Genomic DNA, 18,371 nt, shown 5'->3' on the forward strand with positions numbered 1-18,371 from the left:
TCACGTAAGAATTCCCCATGTAGTAGGCCTATGCTATTTTACATGTATCCTTTTATGTTAAGTAAAAGATTAAGAGCCAGAGTTATGAAATACTTATTCTCTGTGTTACTATGGCTGTATTTCAAACTCCTGAAGACTGCAATATGCTGACATTTGCAAAAATTGACAGTCAAGATCAGATGTTTGATGGTATGTGGCACTGACTATCAGATAATAAATTAAGCTTCTGTCTGTTATTCGTCTGTTCTTGTCTCCTGGCAGCAATGTCCTCACACTCTGCCAAAACATCCCAACATCTTTCCACATGCTGGCTACTCTTTTCTGAGCAGCACAAATATCTGAATCTACTCCAGGTTCATCGAACGGCCGGTTCCATGGTAGACAGCGACATCTAGTGGATGATTATATTAAACACCAATTTCACTGACACCATAGCAGATAAGATTAAGATGATTCCTTTGCTAGTATAGTATGGAGTAAAATACAATGAATGGATCAATTATGTTTGTCAAATGGGATTCCTGCCTTTGTTTAAATGGTTCTTTGTTGGAAATGAACGAGATTGCTACTTCGGTGCATGTTCAGATCACTATTTTAACAAGCAGATAATAGTTTCATTGCAAAAGTTAAGATTGACTCCATCCACATTTTAAAACAAACGTTTCTTTTATTTAGACAACCCAAATAAAAGGCACAAAACATTGCGCATGTTTATGTAATAATTTGACAAACTTACATTTAAAAAAAAAATGTAGGAATGTTTGACCTTTCTGCTAATCAGAAAACCTAGCCTTTCGTATATACAAAAATTACCATTGTTAATGTTCTAATACAAAAGATTTATAAAAAAGGTTATTTCTTCTTTCACATCTATGGTAACTATCATATCCTTGGAACTAAAATAGTTTTGTACAAAGATATACATTCAACTGCCTTCACAAGCGTCCGAGAGTTTTCCGATTTATCGTCATTAAAAATAAACAAATGTTCAAATTTCACAAGTTTTTTTTTTTAAAAGTTCATCACATATCAAATTTGGCAAAAACAGATTATCATAGTGTTTCTACATAAATGCTTAAAAAAAACCGTTACACTTAAGTATTTTTCGAAACAGAAGTTGGGCAAAACGACAAACATGCATATTGCATTATTTCAGTACACAATGATTCGCCTCCGGAGAGCCGAAAACACTGCCAGGATTCACGTAAGAAACTAAAACCGCGGTTTGAACCGTTTTGGGGGAGGGGCATGCATGAATTCATGTTCCTAAAATCTATTGAGTAAAAAAAAGATAAAAACACGTTTCAGCATTTCATAAATAACGTTGACGTCACGACATGCTCTCGGGTCAGCCGAATAAAGCCTCAAACACCCCCACCCACGACGCCCCCTACCCCCACCCAGGATAGAGGCTGCGTGACAGACACCCTGGTTAGTGTAGGGGAGGAGCCAGGGCAAAACGGGACGTGTAAATAAAATGCCGGCTGACGCACTTCGAGTCAACAACATGTCTTTTTGAGATGGACGGCTTGGTTTTGAAAATTAACCAAAAGTTAAATTAAATTAAAAAAAAAACGAATTCCTATATTCCATGGATGAACTGTACCAAATGTGTCTAAGATAATACCAAAATGTTATATATGAGAATTATAAAATACAGGATACAAATTAAATATTCCAGGGAGGAAAAGAAAATACATGGTGGTTAATAAAAAAATTAACGCACTGGGCTGAATTTCCTGAGTAGAGGGTCCATACAGAAAAAAAGGTTTTCACATATGAAAAAGATCAAATAAAAAAACCAAATAAAACGTAATAACAAATAAACCAAAAATAAATGATAACCAAATTAATCTACTCCTCTACGCCTTCCGCAAAAACACATGGATATTGAATGTCATCTTCCTCCAAAGAAATCAGCAGTCCCCATAACTCTGGCGACCGCAAGAGTCCTAATAACAAAAGCTAGGTCTACTCTACGGCCTAGTGCATGTAATGCCATGCCGCGCCACTAGAGGGCCCTGTAGAGAGCGCTGGCTAATCAGCCTACCAGGTGAGACTCACTACGTCTCGAATTTGATCTTCAATAATACTGCTCCTCAGCTACAATGAGATATGTTTTCAGTGCAAGACTCGTTTCATTCTCGCGTTCGGGTCAATATGATGAACCCAACTGATCACACTAATAATAATAATAATAAAAAACTACACTTTTTTCCCCCATCCTAACTACACGTATTTAAGCCAAGGGGACAGTGATAAGATATTCATTTAAATGCACAAAAGAAAAAAATGCACAAAAATAAGAAATGCTGATGAGTTAAGCCCGGAGTTGCCCTAGCAGCCCCTCTATCAGGAACTAGAGTTACTGAGAAAATATATGGTTCCACGCACGGTGGACTTTTGTCCCTTTAACTAGAGTTGTCTCCTACAATATTAAATAGTGATTAGCCGGCTACCGCTTAACCAAAAAGCAAAACATCCAAAAAACACTTCAGGGATTCGCCCGACAACTCCATGACTAAAAAAACCTCAGCAATGATCGCTTATTGCTCAAGTCCGTTAAAACGTGACCTTCACCCCTCCAACAGAGTAACTCTTTAGTTTAGTCCTGGCCTAAACCTCTCCACCCCGCCGCCCAGGGAAACCTCTGGCTCTGACCTGCCTGCTGCGTGGAATCCAGACTGATCCTAACCTCAGGGGTCTCCCTCCCCGCCCCCCCCCCCCCCCCCCCCTGCTTGGCTGTGGTAATGGGGGACAAGGGGGACTCAGATGGGAGGGGGGGGGGGGGGGGGGTTCACATGGTGACAAATACTCGACAAAAGAAAAAGAAAAAGAGAAACTCAAAAACAAGTTTCCCCACCTCCCCCCTTTGAAACTCCACTTTCACTTTCACTTTACCAGGGCGGGGAGGAGGGCAGCACCTGGGACAGGAAGGGCATGCTCTCCATGGAGCGCATGGCGATGTTGAGCGGCCCGCCGATGTTCATGGACATGGGCGTGGTGAGCGCCACCGGGTGGGCGATGCTCATGGAGCCCGAGGAGGAGATGTTGACGGGCCCGGTCACCATGGAGACGGGGTGGTGCAGGCTCACCGTGTTGGTGCTAATGTTCATCTGCGCCGCGATGGTGACCGGGTGGTTGCCGCCACGCTGGTTCATCGCCGTGGTGATGGGCGTGGAGACGGACACGGGCGTGGCTGGGGGCAGAAGGGCATCACGGGGGGGGGGGGGGGGGGGGGGGGGGTCATTATGGGATGGAGGGAATCTAGAATCCAACCCCATGCATCTAGAATCTATCCCCATGCATATTGCTTTGTTGGCAATAAAATATACAAATATATAATAAAATACAAATATAGGAAAAATATGTATACACACAGAATACCTTAATAATAATAATATAACAAATATATTTTTAAAGAACGAGCAAAACAGACAAGACTCAAATAATAACCTAAACTTTATGACAACCTTTGAGTCAAAGTGAATGTTCGGGCCAGAAGATGGAATCCTACACATCGGATAACTGTTCCAACATTTAAGAAGTCTTCACGATAACAGCCTCCACTAAATACCAAACATTAACATTCGACCGCTCACATTTACAGATGCTTTTAGTAGCGGCAGAAGAAGTTCAAACACTGCCCCGACGGTGCCCCTGCCCGCCCCCCCCCCCAGGACGTGGTGAGTGCGGACCGACCCGTGCCCCCCCCCCCCCCGTACCTTTGTTGCAGGAGGAGAAGTTGGTCTGGCCGTGGGTCTTGAGGTGGGAGGTGATGTAGGCGGCGCTCAGCATCTTCCCACAGATGCTGCAGGTCACCTTCCCCTCGTGTCGGATCATGTGGGAGCGCAGTCTGTCTTTGGTAGCGAAGGCCGAGGTACAGGCCTACAGGGACGGAGAGGGGAGCACGGTTTAGAGGGACACCACGGTCCATAAGGACAAGATGGTTTAGATGGACTTGGCATCATGGTTTAGAGGGACACCACAGTTCATAAGGACAAGATGGTTTAGATGGACTTGGCATCATGGTTTAGAGGGACACCATGGTCTAGATGCAGCGCATGCTTTAGAGGCGGGAAATCCCGGTTTAGAGGGACGTCCTGGTTTAGGGGGACACCTTGATTTAGAGACAACATAGGGAAAACCTGGTTTAGAGGGACATCATGGTTTAGAAAGACATGACATTGTGGTTTAGAGGGACATGACATTGTGGTTTAAAGGGACAGTACATTGTGGTTTAAAGGGACATGCCAGTGTGGTTTAGAAGGCAGTCATGTAGAGGTAGATGTGGAGGTGTACCCTGGTGGGAGCTGGGAGGGATCAGATTCTTCAAGCCACCAATAAACTTCACGACAAATATGAATAGGTGTTGAACATTACATCTGTTGATTGCTGCTGAATTGCTCCTCGGAGACCAGAATTTGAATTGACTTCCCCTAGTTCAGAGGACAATACGAGTGGTTTGGTGTGGATGAAGGGGTACCCGAGCTGAACTGTTGGGGTTACAGAACGAGACAGAGGGTTTAAACACTGGTTCTGAGGGACAGGCCTGCAGAGTGAAGCCATCCACCAGGGCCTGAAGCATTTCATATCCTAGTCTTTAGCTGCACACACGTTCCAGATGCCAAACCTTGTTGCATCAGATTTAGAGCCTCACTTCCTTCCATAGGTAAATTAGGACGAGGACTTGACTTCATGGGGTCTGGTGTATTGTGATCTGGTTTCCTAAAGATGTACATGCAGGACAATTAAGCTTCATCCGATTCTCATTTTGATCTAGCTGATATTATGGAATCTCGGTTGTAAGTCAATGTTATTATTGGTAATTCATTTTGGAGGTTAGAAGAGAGGTGTGTGTGTGTGTGTACGACCTGCAAGGCCCTTCTGGATGCAATGTCAGCTAAATGAATAAATAGTAAGATGGTGTCAAGGCAAGGGTGTCTACCCGGAGCTACAAAGGCAAGCGGTTCGATGCCGCCCCGTGTCCACAGCCCACCAGGGGGCAGGTGGCGACGACTGCCTGAACAGTGAAGTACGACAGGTGGCTCACCGTGACTTGGCATTTGAAGGGTCTTTCTGAAGAGTGGACGTGCTTGACGTGGCAGCTGAGGTGGTCGGGCCTGAGGGGAGAAGACACATCACAACACTGAGTGCCTGCAGCGCAGCAGAAGGTGAACTAGACCTGCTGCTCTCCTCTCCATGCGTTGAGCCAGCAGACATATTCAGAGCTATTCCGCCCACACACACATTCGCATTCTGAAACTTGGCTCCTCGGTCCAGGATAAGGCTTGAACGTGTGGGTGTTGATGCATACAGGATATTAGGAAGGAAGAGATTTAAACATTTACAAAACTGCAATCAGATAAAGCCGCAGCACACATTGAACTATTTGAACTCAAGACCGAAGCACAGGCCTGAAGACTGACAACACAACATCAGGTATTCCCCCTCACTGATCGAAAGGAGTCTTGGACTAATCCAATACCTCACTGATCTAAGGGGTCTTTGACTAATCAAAGACCTCACTTATCGAATGGGTCTTGGACTAGTCAGACCCCGTAAATCAGTGAGGTCCTTGATTAGTCCAAGATCTCACTGACTGAAGGGGTCTTGGACTAGCCAAAAGATTAGCATAAGAGACGACCGTTTGGGAGACCGGCTTCAATGGAAAGAAGATGAAAAGTAATGAGAAGGCCGGAGAGCATCCCTGGACGCCGGAGACGTCTCATTCTTCTTGGTCAACTGTGCGTGAAGAGGACTTGACCTAGTTCCCCTCAGAGGAGCCACAACACCGACACATTGGGAAACTATGCAGCAATAACAGATCTGGGGGAGAACTGCTGCTTTCCAAAGCCGGCCAAATCCCGACCAGGGGCTCATATTAAAGAACAGGTAAAGGATCATTACTAATGATCTTGGCTCCATGATTGTTTTAATTTCCGCAGATAAATATACAAATAAAAGTTACAACATTTTGTATTTGTGTACATTAAACTGAAGGAAAGGACACATTTGGTACAAAATAGATGATCCGTCTTTAGCCATTCAAAAATATTATTATTAATAATATTATATTATTTATTTTTTTATATTTTTATATTTGGATGCTATGCAGGAAGGTATGGGAGAGAGAGGGGAAGACATGCAGCAAAGGACCATGGCAGGAATCGAACCCGGTCTCGGTGGTCAGGACCAGGGTATCTGCAGGTTTCAGCAAGTCAAATTTAAGACCTTTTTAAGACTTTTAATACCACCTTGAATGAAATGTAAGACCTAAAACACGCAATGGTGGGGGTTGGCAACAGACGCGAGCCAACTTCGGAAATGGACGTCTTCCAGCCAACTGTCCTTGAATTTGCACCTTCCCATTGTCGCAGACTAGCTAGCGAGCACGCAGTTAATCCGTTTATACATGCGGCTAGCAAGAAAGAAGCCTCTCTACATGTCCTTCCTGAAAAGTCCCACGAGAAAAATAAAAAAATATATAGTCCTGCCCCGACAAATTTAAGACCTTGAGTTACAGTATTCAAGACCAGCATATGACATTTGTAACGAATTTAAGACTTTTTAAGGCCTTAAATTTAGGAACATGAATGTAAGACTTTTTAACACCCTGGTCAGGACTGAGCCTTAATGGTACACGCTCTACCCGGTGAACCACTGGGGCGGCCTGATAAATGTTTACTTGGATAGTGAGAGCGGCATATCGCAGCAGGTACGAGTATGCACGCCTTACATCACAATAATGCTAGTGTTCTACACAAGCAGCAGCTTGATATATCCATGTTACATCATGCACCAGGAGCCCTCTACAGTATACCCCGAGCTGTATGCCTCCAGCCCTGGGTTATAGTGGGCGGCATGTGGCGAGCAGGTTGGCAGTTAACCGGAAGGTAGCTAGTGGTGTCCCTGAGCAAGGCACTTCACCCGAGCTGCTCCTGACGAGCTGGCTGTCGCCTTCAATGGTTGACACCGCCGTCGGTGTGTGAATGTGTGCATGAACGGCTGAATATTAGGTCATATTGTAAAGTGCTTCGAGTGGCCAGGGGTTAGAAAAGCGCTGTATAAATACAGTCCGTTTACCATTTAGTGTGGGCTATAAGATTCTCCATAAGAGAATAGTGATTATACAGTGGGGAATGCTCTTCCTCATCGGTGAGCATGAGGAACTTTACAGTCCACAGCCTTCCTCCGCGTGCGACCTTTCACGGGGACGCTGTCACGGTGCACACAGATCTGCTTGGCCAGCGGCCCGCTCGCCTTTCCCCGCGATCAGGTAAACGCTCGGCCCCCACGCTCGCAGAACCACCGCCCTGACGGAGCTCTGGAGGGACGCCAGCGCCGGCAGAAACAGAAACCACCTTCCTGAGCGACCGCAGGGCTATCAAAGAGCCGCTTATGTCCAGTAAACGCAGGGCAGCGCGATCGCATTCTGGGGCTCAAAGCGTGGAGGCCGTGACTCAGAGACGAGTCAACCACCTTCCCGGCAGCCAAGTGAATGCCTGACCCACGTCAGAGAGAGACGCGCACAAAAGAAACCGGGACGGTGACACTCCCAGCTCGTCTCTCATGTTACCGGGCAGAGAAGGAGGGATTAAAATCACGGGGGTGTGATTTACGAGGCAAAAAAACCCCTGCGCTGATCAACCAGCACCCCGATCAGACGCAGAATGAAGAAATGTTCCCGAAACTATTAGCGGTGATGAATCAGGACGAGGGTATGACGGGTAATAGCTGTGCAGATGAGCCACAACACCGACAGCTGCCAGAGAAGCGGGCTTGATTACCGCCGAGGTCACAGCGCCGGGGATGCGTTACTGTCAGCATTTATAGCACGCAGCGCAGGCAGAGCTGGCTCACCGGGCCCCGTGTGTGTTTTGGTGGGTTCATGTGGCACTTTGACGTGGCTCTGGCACAGGGGCGACCGGCCCGGGTCGGGTTCTACACTCGGTCTCAGAGAAGCGCGCGCTATGAGCTCTTTTAGATGGACGGGATCAACTTCCACCACCAAGCGGGACACTTTTGTGTGATTTCATTACGATCAAGTCCTTTTATATTCTGAACCATTTTTTTTTATCGGGTGAAGTTTGGTTTAGTATCAACTAAGCACCATTTATTCATTTAAGACTTGATCATTCCTTAATTTACGTAGGGAACACCTTTATTAACAACCATGCATACATGTTATTACATGTAATAACATGCTTGTAGGGTTGCTTATCATGGTGTTTTTACATGTTAAAACATGTATGCAGGGTTATTTACATGTTACTACACTGAACAGTCCCATGATGCACCAACTGCTTCGTTCTCCTTCACCTAAAAACAAAAAGGAGCCAAACAGAGCAGACAAGAGGAAGAGCCATGAGGAAGAGGAAGAGACAAGAGAAAGAGGTAAGAGGAAGAGACGAGAGAAAGAGGTAAGAGGAAGAGACGAGAGAAAGAGGTAAGAGGAAGAGACGAGAGGGAGGGACGCGAGCACCGGGCCTCACCTGGAGAATCCCTTCCCGCAGACGGAGCAGACGTAGGGTTTGTGCACGCCGCCGTCGTGGGAGCGGGCGTGGTACGTCATGCGGTCCTTCCGCTTGAAGCGCTGGTGGCAGATGGGGCACTCGAAGGGCTTCTCGTCCGAGTGGGACAGCTTGTGGCGGTTCAGGTGGTACACGTCGCGGAACGCCTTGCCGCACATCTCGCAGCCGTGGTTCTTCTTCACGGGCTTGGAGGGCTTCTTGGCCTGGTGGCCCTGCTGCTGCGGCAGGTTGCCCATGGACGAGGGCGTCATGACGCTGGAGCCCCCTGAGCTGACGGAGGCGGTGGCCGTGGTCAGCAGGCCGGCCATGGTGGAGATGTACGAGGGGTTGCCGCCCGAGTGCTCACGGATCATGCCGCCCATGGACGACACCATGGGCACCATGGTGGGCGCCGTCTGCGCCGTCTTCTTGGGCCGCGACACCATCTTGATGCCCGTGTGGCAGGACTCGTGGCGCCGCAGGTGGTAGCTGTCGCGGAAGGCCTTGTTGCAGTAGCCGCAGATGAAGGGCGTCTTGCTCTTGTGCTCCTTCTTCACCACCGGCATGGGCCCGTGGCGCCCGCCGCCGCCGCCGCTGGCCACGTTGTCCTTGAGGAGCTCGGCGGCGCTGAGGGGGGGCTTCTGGTCCATCTGGAGCGGCAGGATGGGCTTCTGGTCGATGGCGTCCGCCCCGGCGTTGAGCAGCGGCAGCAGGCTGTTCTGGGCCACCTGGTGCTGGTGGTGGAGCGCTTCATTGGCCTGCTGCAGGAGACAACACAGGGAGAGGACGGGTTAGAGGACGGGCTAGAGGACGGGCTGCAGGGACACAACCGGGGGAGAGGACGGGCTGGAGGACGGGCTGCAGGGACACAGACAGAGGGAGGGGAGTTAGAGGACGGTCGTGGGAAAGCAGCGCTTTAAGGCCGCTCGATGTGGATACATTCATACACGATTCATATCTCTAAAATACTACTTTTCTTCAACAAGCTCCTTCTCTTTGTTTTCTATTCGCTCTACAACTTGTGACAGTTGGGCGCCACCTACATACACATTCAGGGCATTTAGCAGACGCTATTATCCAAGCACAATAAGTACAGGGCACCTCCGTAGTGAGTTCAGAGCACGTATAGGGCTGTGTCCTATACCATAACCTCACCGGCGTCATTCGGGGCGAAATATAAAAAGCCCAACTCAAATCATCTCACTCAAGAGACGTCGCTTTACACCTTCAGTGCATTCCTGGGTGCGTTCAGCAAGTGAGACCCGCTAGATAATAAAACCAGCCTGACTGGTGGTCCAGCAAGAGTTTTATGGGTCTTCTCTACGCAACCCAGCCTGTTGAATCATCTGGGTCCATGGCCCGGTAGAGGCAGCTGACCTGACCCAGGGGTCTGTCCCTAACCGGCCAGTCGCGCGCCAGAGATGCACAAGAATCGGGATCTGCTGGACGGAAACTGATCCATGTGGTGACGGCGCCGATCCGTCATGCGGTTGCGGAACGTGCTGCGAGCCAAATCAGACGCAGGCTTAAGTTGTGTTTCAAGGCGCCGCAGAAGCTTTGAAAGCGGACCGCGTGCCGGGATGAAACCCAAGGCCGGGGCGCGGGTTTGAGGGCTGGGAGACGCCCACACCAGGGAAATGCATCCAGTATGACCCCTTAGCAGAAGGGACTTATGGATCAATCAAAAGTGAAGTATTTTCTTTTTTATATAAGTAGTATAATTTCTCTCATAGACAAAAAAAAGCATAATTTAAGAATCAGATTAATGATATCTATAATTATGTTGTAAAGACCGTCAATAAGGCCTTCCTCAAGTGTTCTGCTACTCTTGTACCCTACTCTGGTATTTACTGTATTCCATACATATATATTTTTCTATCTTCTTCATCCCGTTCCTTCGGCCATCTTACATTCAAACCCTCCTGATTCAAGCGAGAGAGAAAGAGACGGAGCGCGAGAGAGGGCTGAGGCAGCAGCTAAAGATGGCTCCTCCAGGTTTCCTCTGAGCCCAGCGACGGGAGAGGGCCCCCCCATGGAGGGCCAGTTAATGGCGTCGGAACAGTGTGGCTCCTCGCAGCCATTGACATTAAAAAATAAGCCCTGCCGCCGCCTCCACCCCCGCCTCCACCCCCGCCTCCACCCCCGCCTCCACCCCCGCTGGGCTGCCTGCAACCGTGGCGGGTTCCGTGAGGAGCACGGAGGATATCGATCCTCTGTGCCCCGGCAGACGTCTCCCACGACGGACGGCCAGACGTCTGACGGCTCGTTAGTGTGATTAAGATAATGAGGGCGAGGAGAGGAAGAGAGGAAGAGCGTCAGGCTGAATCTCTGCTCTCTAAAAAAAGGGGCTTTTGTCTTTGATCGGGACGTTTGACGAAAAACTAAAGTAAATGTCGTAAATCGTGCCGTTACCTCAGCGCACAAAAACACTAAACAACAAGACGTCAAGCGGGGTTGTAAAACAAGACACCGTTCAGAGCGTCCCTCGCTCGCAGAGCAGGGAGGCCGGAGCCAGGCTGACCTTTCCTTTTGAAGTTCACTCAAGCGTCATGGCAGGCCGGCACAGAGGGGAGTTAAAGAGGAGGGCAAGGAGAGAGAGAGAGCGAGAGAGAAGGAAAAATGAATCGCACAGTGTCCTCCTTATGTCATCGGGCCCATTGTTGGGGACACAAATCCGAGCGGTGATGCACTCGGGGGTCCAGCGGGGGGCCTTTGTGCACACATCATCCGCTATTCATGGGACAGGACATTGTTTATCCACACACCAGCCAGCTTAACGGGCGCCCATTCTCCGCGCACCCCGATGGGACCTGGGAACGCGCCGCTGAGCGGGCCATTTGTCTGAGCACCTGCTCGCACTCGCTACCTTCCAGGATTAGCCATCATTGTGTCTCTGCGCTGGCGGCGGCGGCGGCTGCTGCTGCTGCTGCTGCCGCCGCCCGCCACAACAGGGTTCAAAAGTGGCGCTGGACGGACACAGCGGTGGTGGAGGAGTAGAAGGCTTCTCTGCAGCAGGGAGCCGTCTCCGAGAGGCCAAAGAGGAGGGCAGGGAGTAGGCAGAGAGTAGGGCTACAGGGAGCAGTGAGTAGGGCTACACAGGGAGCAGCGAGTAGGGCTACACAGGGAGCAGCGAGTAGAGAGTAGGACTACAAGGAGTGTAAATTAGGGCTACAGGAGTGCCCAGTAAGACTACAGGGAGCAGAGAGTAGGGCTACACAGGGGAGGAGAGACCAGGCCTACCGGAGAGCCCTGTAGGCCAACAGAGGCGGTCAGACGGTGGGCTGAGGAGCCCTCATGCAGCTCTGACCATTTTGACACAAATGAGGCCAGACAACTGGGGTAGCTCCCTCATAAATACCATCAAAATGGAGGGGAGGTCTCCCTGGGTCCGCAGGCCCAGTTAAATCTGTGACCCAAGTCACATGCACCCCCCCCCCCCCCCCCCCGCAGATCTCCCTGCGAAGACATCCTGTCCATTCCTGGTTCCCCCCAGTTAAATAACACATCTCAGGTTTCAGTGTCTGACGCTCTGCATAAAAATATCAGGTAAGAAAATATAAAGTATTCGTGAAGAACACAGCGAGCGTCCAGCGGCTAGAGTTACGTTTAAGGGGTAGCCACGTTAAAGAACATCCTAGCAGTTGAAAGACCATCTTAGCTCGCCGGCTCACAATTTACGCCCAGCCGTTTTACCACCAGCACTGTTAAGTTACTGCGGGAAAGTATGGATTGCACCGGTGAACTCACCGAGGAAGGCCAGCGAGATGCAAGGAGCCTGTGTGGGTATGAACGTGGGAGTACATACAGCCCTGCCATAGACTACCGCAAAGATAAACACAGTAATTGTACGTAACGTAGTGGAGCAGAACACTTTCCCCTGTTGCTCCTAATGCTGCCGTGACAAGACAGGGCTGTACCGAGTACTGAGAGGGTTATTCTGGTCAATCCTTTACTATTCTGCTTAGGAGTCAATGAGCGAGGCCTGCAGGAGAAGCATGACTTGCACAACCCTCTTCTGTGTTGTCCTCAGGGGGGAGACATGAGGAGATGCCGTCCCAAATTCTATTAATATTATCTTTACGGCGAGCAAATAAATAAAAGCTATAAATACACATCCGTAATTGCTGAAAGAGTCATTCTGGTCGCATTATAACATTGGTGGCATTCTTGTGCATCAACAACGTGGCTGAACCAGTCAGCAGCCGGACAGACGACATATCTATCAGAAATCTACACCTTCCATCACAGCAGGGCCAGAGAGTTTAGCCCCCCGTGATAATCCATAACGAGCACCGTAATTCATATCTAATGCGGCCTTCATTAAGACATCATTCACACATTAATATTATCTTTACGGCGAGCAATGTTGGTGAATGAAACTGCAGTTTCATTCACCAACAAGCTTGAGAAACACATCCAGATTTAGCTTACATCAACTATTATAACTATTGCTGAACTATGATTCTGGCCGGGTCTTCTTCACTGTACATACAAGCGCTGAAAACGCCACTTTGTGGTGGTAGGAGACAGCCAGAAAACCTCATTGGAAAATCTAAGCACAACCAACTCCAAAAAGCATGTCACAACATTTAAACGACTCGGCCCTGGGCCGCAGGTCAGAATAGCCATGGCTTCTAGCTCAGGTTAAAACACTGATGAACAGTCCTCTACCAATACCGATCAACCATACTGTAGCCACTCTAGTTCAACACACACACAACAGCCCGTTTACTCTTTACTGTATAAAATCCAAAGATTTGGAGAACAATGTTGAAGCTATTACAGGATCCTGGAGGGACACCGTTTCCCGATATCATGTTCCATTGATCCACGCTCCCAGCCACCCCCCATTGGTCTGTGGCCGAGAGAGGAACATCTGGAGGTGATGCTAGTGGAGCAGACTGGGCCTGTTGCTCAACCCAACACCTGTCCCAGGGGACTGGAGAACCAGCCTCCGCCAGCTAGCAACATGTAGCTTTGGCTACGAGTTCAATTACTTACTTTAAACCGTTGAACTTAAAATAAACATGGATTACGAGTGTGTATTGAGTGACCACCTATAGCAGGTTGTGATTCAAACAGTTGATTTAATCTATGCAGAAAAATACTTCAGTGAATAATTAGTTTCCACTGTTGGGAAACTAATGACATTATATAATTACTTTCAAAGGGTTAACAGATTACTCAATTTATTTCTACTTTGATTTGATCGTAGAGAAGATAATAGTTTAGGATTGGGATGAACTCAAACAGAACCATTGCATGTATATATAAAAGTTAGGAACTATTCACACAAACTGGTACAGCTCAACAGTTAGATGAATGGAAAACAAAGTTCAGCCCAGTATGTGTCAAGACCAGCACAAGTCAGTTCTAATATTTCTCTAAACTACTTAAAAGTTAAGTGCCTTTGTCGTATGCATTCATTGTATATTGAAGAAATAATTATGAATGCCCAACAATGTGTGAATCACAAAGATCCCGATGAAGATGCTGCAGATACAGTCATCATGGTGACGTGTTAGAGCTGGATTTAAATTCTCATAAACAATAAAACACCCGATAGAATAAACCTAAGAACCAGGCGGTTGAAGTTTATTAATAAAATGATAAGAGGCATAAAAAATACAGAGCCAAAAGATAGGCAACATATCAAGTTGACTTCATGTTTTGGGGCTAGTTTCTCTTTTATTTTTAATTACTATAGGCCTGCCATGGATCAACATAGGGTTTCTAAAAGACCCCCCATACCCAGCCCCTGAATCTATATCCATGTGTTTTAATGTAAAAGTAGCTGGCCTCGATTCAACAACTCAGGGGGGCTAGCCAGACACTAGCCGGGTTAGCAGTACATGATGGACCAAAGTTGTCCAGATCCCAACAGATCGCACTAAAAAAGACCCGTGACTGATGCTCTGAAGTCCCGCCACCCTGTAGGGAAGGACGCCGAGCGCAGACCTCCACGTTTCCACCCTTAAAACCACTTGACGGGTAGCCTGTGGAGTGTTGGCGCTAAGGTTAGCATGTTAGCTCGTTAGCCTCGAGCTAACATGCTAACGCTAGCCCTCACTGTGTGATGAAGGCTCCAGTCAAAGAAGGAGAAAAAACACAGCCCGTCTCCACACTTCTTCACACACACCGATGGGCTAGCGTTAGCATGTTAGCTCGCTAGCCGCGAGCTAACATGCTAACGCTAGCCCCTCAGTGTGTGATGAAGGCTCCAGTCAAAAGAGGACATAAAACACAGTCCCTGTCTCCACACTTTACGGGTTTTTCCTGACGCCTTCCCCCCCCCCCCCCGACTGGAGCACCGCCGCCCGACCCCAGGCTGCTGCAGCGGGCGGCGGGTGAGTCGCAGGCGGCGGGGGAGAGCTCTCCATCCAGCGCGGAGGGAGAAAGAGAAGTGATTTTTCCCTCACAGCTGGACGCCTGCTCCGTATTTACACCATTGTGTGTTTTGCTTAGTTGGGCTGATTCGCTTTTTAAAGCGGGCTGACGGTTAGTAAAGTGTGCCGCCGAGGCGTTTTGACGGTGTGTGTTCGCTAGTAAACTCAGGATGGACTTACTTGGAAGAGAAAGGTACTCCAGCTCGGCTCCATTTCCACACTTTAAGAAGAAAATGTGCAGGAAAGCTGGAAGAAGAGGAAGCCGACAACAAAGCGACCAAATATGGAATCGGTTACCACTTCCGGTAACCTCCGGGACGAAACCACTTTTAGGGGTGTACGCAACGCATCGTGTACGACAAAGCCTGTTTAACCTCATGTAAAATTTAAATAATCACATTTGTTTAATACATATACGAATCCCTACGTGTTAGTTTCATATTTGAGGGATTTTTGTTCTCAGTTATGCGATGACTAATTATAGAGTGTTTGTCGCCTCCCTGCAGATGGTATTTCTCCAACTCTGCAAGGGTCATTCATTATAGTGAATCGCATGTGGCTTCATCTGGTGAGGTAGAAAGCAGCGCCTCTCGCAGATTTACATATTATTATAGTAATAGTATTATTTTCTAAAGGGGGAAAACGGACCGTTCAAGAAGAACAATTGTTCCTCTGAGACCTCTGTTTCTCATTGTGCAATGTAAATACCACAATGCGTGCGGAACAATGGTTAGCCATGTTTAGTAAAAGATAACTTACATGTATGTAACTGAACACGAAATATCAAAAATGTGCATCGCAAAGAACGTAACAAAATACGTAACAAAATATATATAATTTTGTCTCGTAATCGTCTCTACTGAATATAGTAATAGTATAGCAGGTGTTTGTGAATGAGTTGCGTCATCCCATTAATGCTCGGCTGAATAAAATATGCCCGTGTAATATAATGCGGGGACATAATCCATGAGGGCGCAATCAAATCCTAGTTTATTAAAATACACAGACGTTATATTCGTATATATTGCCCCCTTGTGGCGATTTAGCATTGCTATAAAGTCAAGACGGTGATGTCATGATAACAGAGAACATGTAACAAAGGAAATACATGCATTACATAACATTAATTTTGATTTTTTTCAAAACAATTATATAACATTCACACGTAAGAATAAAGTGCTAAATAAAATAACTTTGGCGCAAAAGTTATGCATAAAATAACACAATAAAAAACTAAACTCTTATTGCAGCCTTTAACACGTAATTTACACAGTGTGTGTGCAAATTGACTATTAATTCAACAATATGTAAGAATTTCTACGCATAATGTATACCAATGAAACACTGATTTGTCTATCATCTCTCCTTAACACATCTCCACGACACTAAAAAGTTGGTAAGTATTTATTTCGGGATGCTCCGACTAGATCAAAGTAGCTAGTAATCGATGCTTAGGTGACCAGTGAGTAGAAAAAGATAGTAACAACATGTTTATGTCTGGATGGCTGAGATTCACAACGCAGCCTCCAGCTACCAAGATACTAATTACCATATTAATGTAATATCGCTTCATGTTAGCAGCCCGTAAGCAGGTGGCCGCGTGCATGTCCAGAACGCCTCAAACAAACTGTACATTCTAATCTACAGAATTAAATTCATTGTGCGTATCCCAGAATATCCGTCTCCAGCTCCAGCCTCCATGGAGCTGACAGCTTCAATGCGTTCTGCTCCGCTCCCGCATCCAACCTTCAGGTTTAAATCCATAGTGGAGAAGGTTCGAGTCACGGATCTTAGGGCGGAACATCTGCTCCGTCATGCAGCGAGCATTGCGCGGGCTGGAGTAGGAGCCTAGGAGGAGGTCCTCTCAGGGGAGTTCGAGGATGGGGAGGGGGGAGGGAGGTGGAGGGGGGAGGGAGGTGGAGGGAGGGTTGAGGTGGAGCACTCACTGGTCATGGATTACTGCAATAGAGCAGATCATGTTGATTAAGTTTAAATGTATAAGATTTGGTTCGATTTTACCCCAAGATGGGAAACAATGTCAAAGCAGAAGCTCATGACAGTAATACGAATACTAATCAAGAGATACCGAATGTGATTCTAATTATATGAACATAAAATATGCATATTTGAAATCTGTAAATATATATGTGTTTTTGTATGTAATATAAAAAACAATAACACATTGAGAGCCATAAGTTTATATACACTTTTAGAAAAGATAACTGCCTATTGAGGTATTGGGCCTATGTTGCCCTGTGCTGTAGATGTTTTTCTTCCTAAAGACCTCACACCTTCACATTACTCTTTGGAGGAATGAGTGTTCGTAATGCGTAGTTGGATCAGACAAAGACCCGAAATGACCGACAGTTGCTGAACCTGCCAATGAACTCTCATAAAACACTGTTCCAGAAGTGAACCCATGTATGGTTGAAGCGTGTCCTCGGAGACCTGCTACCGGTTGTGCGTTCAGCACACAGAGCTTTTGTTCAACCTGTCCAGGGAATGTTCTGGAGAGAATCTGTTCTGTCTGCCATACCCCCATCACATTCAGGGTCGAGAACCCACTTAGAACCTCATGTGTTCTGTCTGCCTGCTATACCTCCATAACCCCACTTAGAACCTTAGTGGGGAACTGGTTTTAGGTGGTTCCGTTTCAGTTAACGAATCCGTAGCACGTATATTGTTCTGGCTATTACTTAGTTGGATAATTCCCTTCAAACGCATTGTTTGTGTATGTGAGATGCACTCAAGTATGGACCTCATACTATTCCTCTGTCTCATAGCCACGTTTACACTTCAAATACTACTTCCGTCTACTTAATTACACAGCGTTTTGTAGGCCTTGATCTAGGCAGTCGAGTTGTGAGTAAGGTTCATATTTTCTTTGTAAGTAATAGTTAATAATTAGTTAGATTTATGCATTGATTCTGCACCTTTGGTTCCTTATTGACACAGTTAAGGAATCCTTCAAGCAGGTCTTTGATCAGTGACCTGTGTGGTGATCTACCCATGAGGGCATGACAATAAACCTGAAACCTATTCACCTTTCCCCTCATCCTCTTTGATGTCATCGTGAATCTAAGCATGTAGGAATGAAGTGGTTATTCATGCGTCACCTGCGTCATCATCAGACAGGTCTTGAGATGGGTTTGACTCGTGTGGCCTACTTTGGGACGTGAACCCTCTGAAACAATATCAGGCCTCGGCCGACTGAAGCAGTGTAAACCCATGACAGCGCATTCCAGGCGCGGCTCTTTTCAGCGAGCCACACACATGCACCACATACCTGTCCGCGGGCTCCAGGCTGTCAGCTTTGTGCCAACTCAGCCCCCCCCCATTGTCTGTGGAGCCCCTGCCCTCTGCTGACTCACGGACACACAGACTCACGACTCTGCCCCGCATGGGATGGGAGAGGAGACACACAGCTGAAGCATCCCAACCACGCAACACATCCGCCACCACAAAGGAAAAA

General features: G+C 47.4%; 1 protein-coding gene across 1 annotated transcript; it reads right to left on the reverse strand.

The window, feature by feature from the left end:
• Nucleotides 1–643: 643 nt before the first annotated feature.
• Nucleotides 644–15,231, reverse strand: LOC132461067 (vascular endothelial zinc finger 1-like). Its single transcript, XM_060056135.1, has 5 exons — nt 15,080–15,231; nt 8,496–9,274; nt 5,054–5,123; nt 3,726–3,888; nt 644–3,199 (listed from the first exon to the last, which is right to left on the reverse strand). The coding sequence occupies exons 1-5, from the start codon at nt 15,110–15,112 to the stop codon at nt 2,898–2,900; spliced, it is 1,347 nt and encodes a 448-aa protein (XP_059912118.1). The 5' UTR covers nt 15,113–15,231; the 3' UTR covers nt 644–2,897.
• Between the last annotated feature and the right edge of the window lie 3,140 nt (nt 15,232–18,371).

Source organism: Gadus macrocephalus, chromosome 7 (genome assembly GCF_031168955.1).
Source record: "Gadus macrocephalus chromosome 7, ASM3116895v1".
NCBI lineage: Eukaryota > Metazoa > Chordata > Actinopteri > Gadiformes > Gadidae > Gadus > Gadus macrocephalus.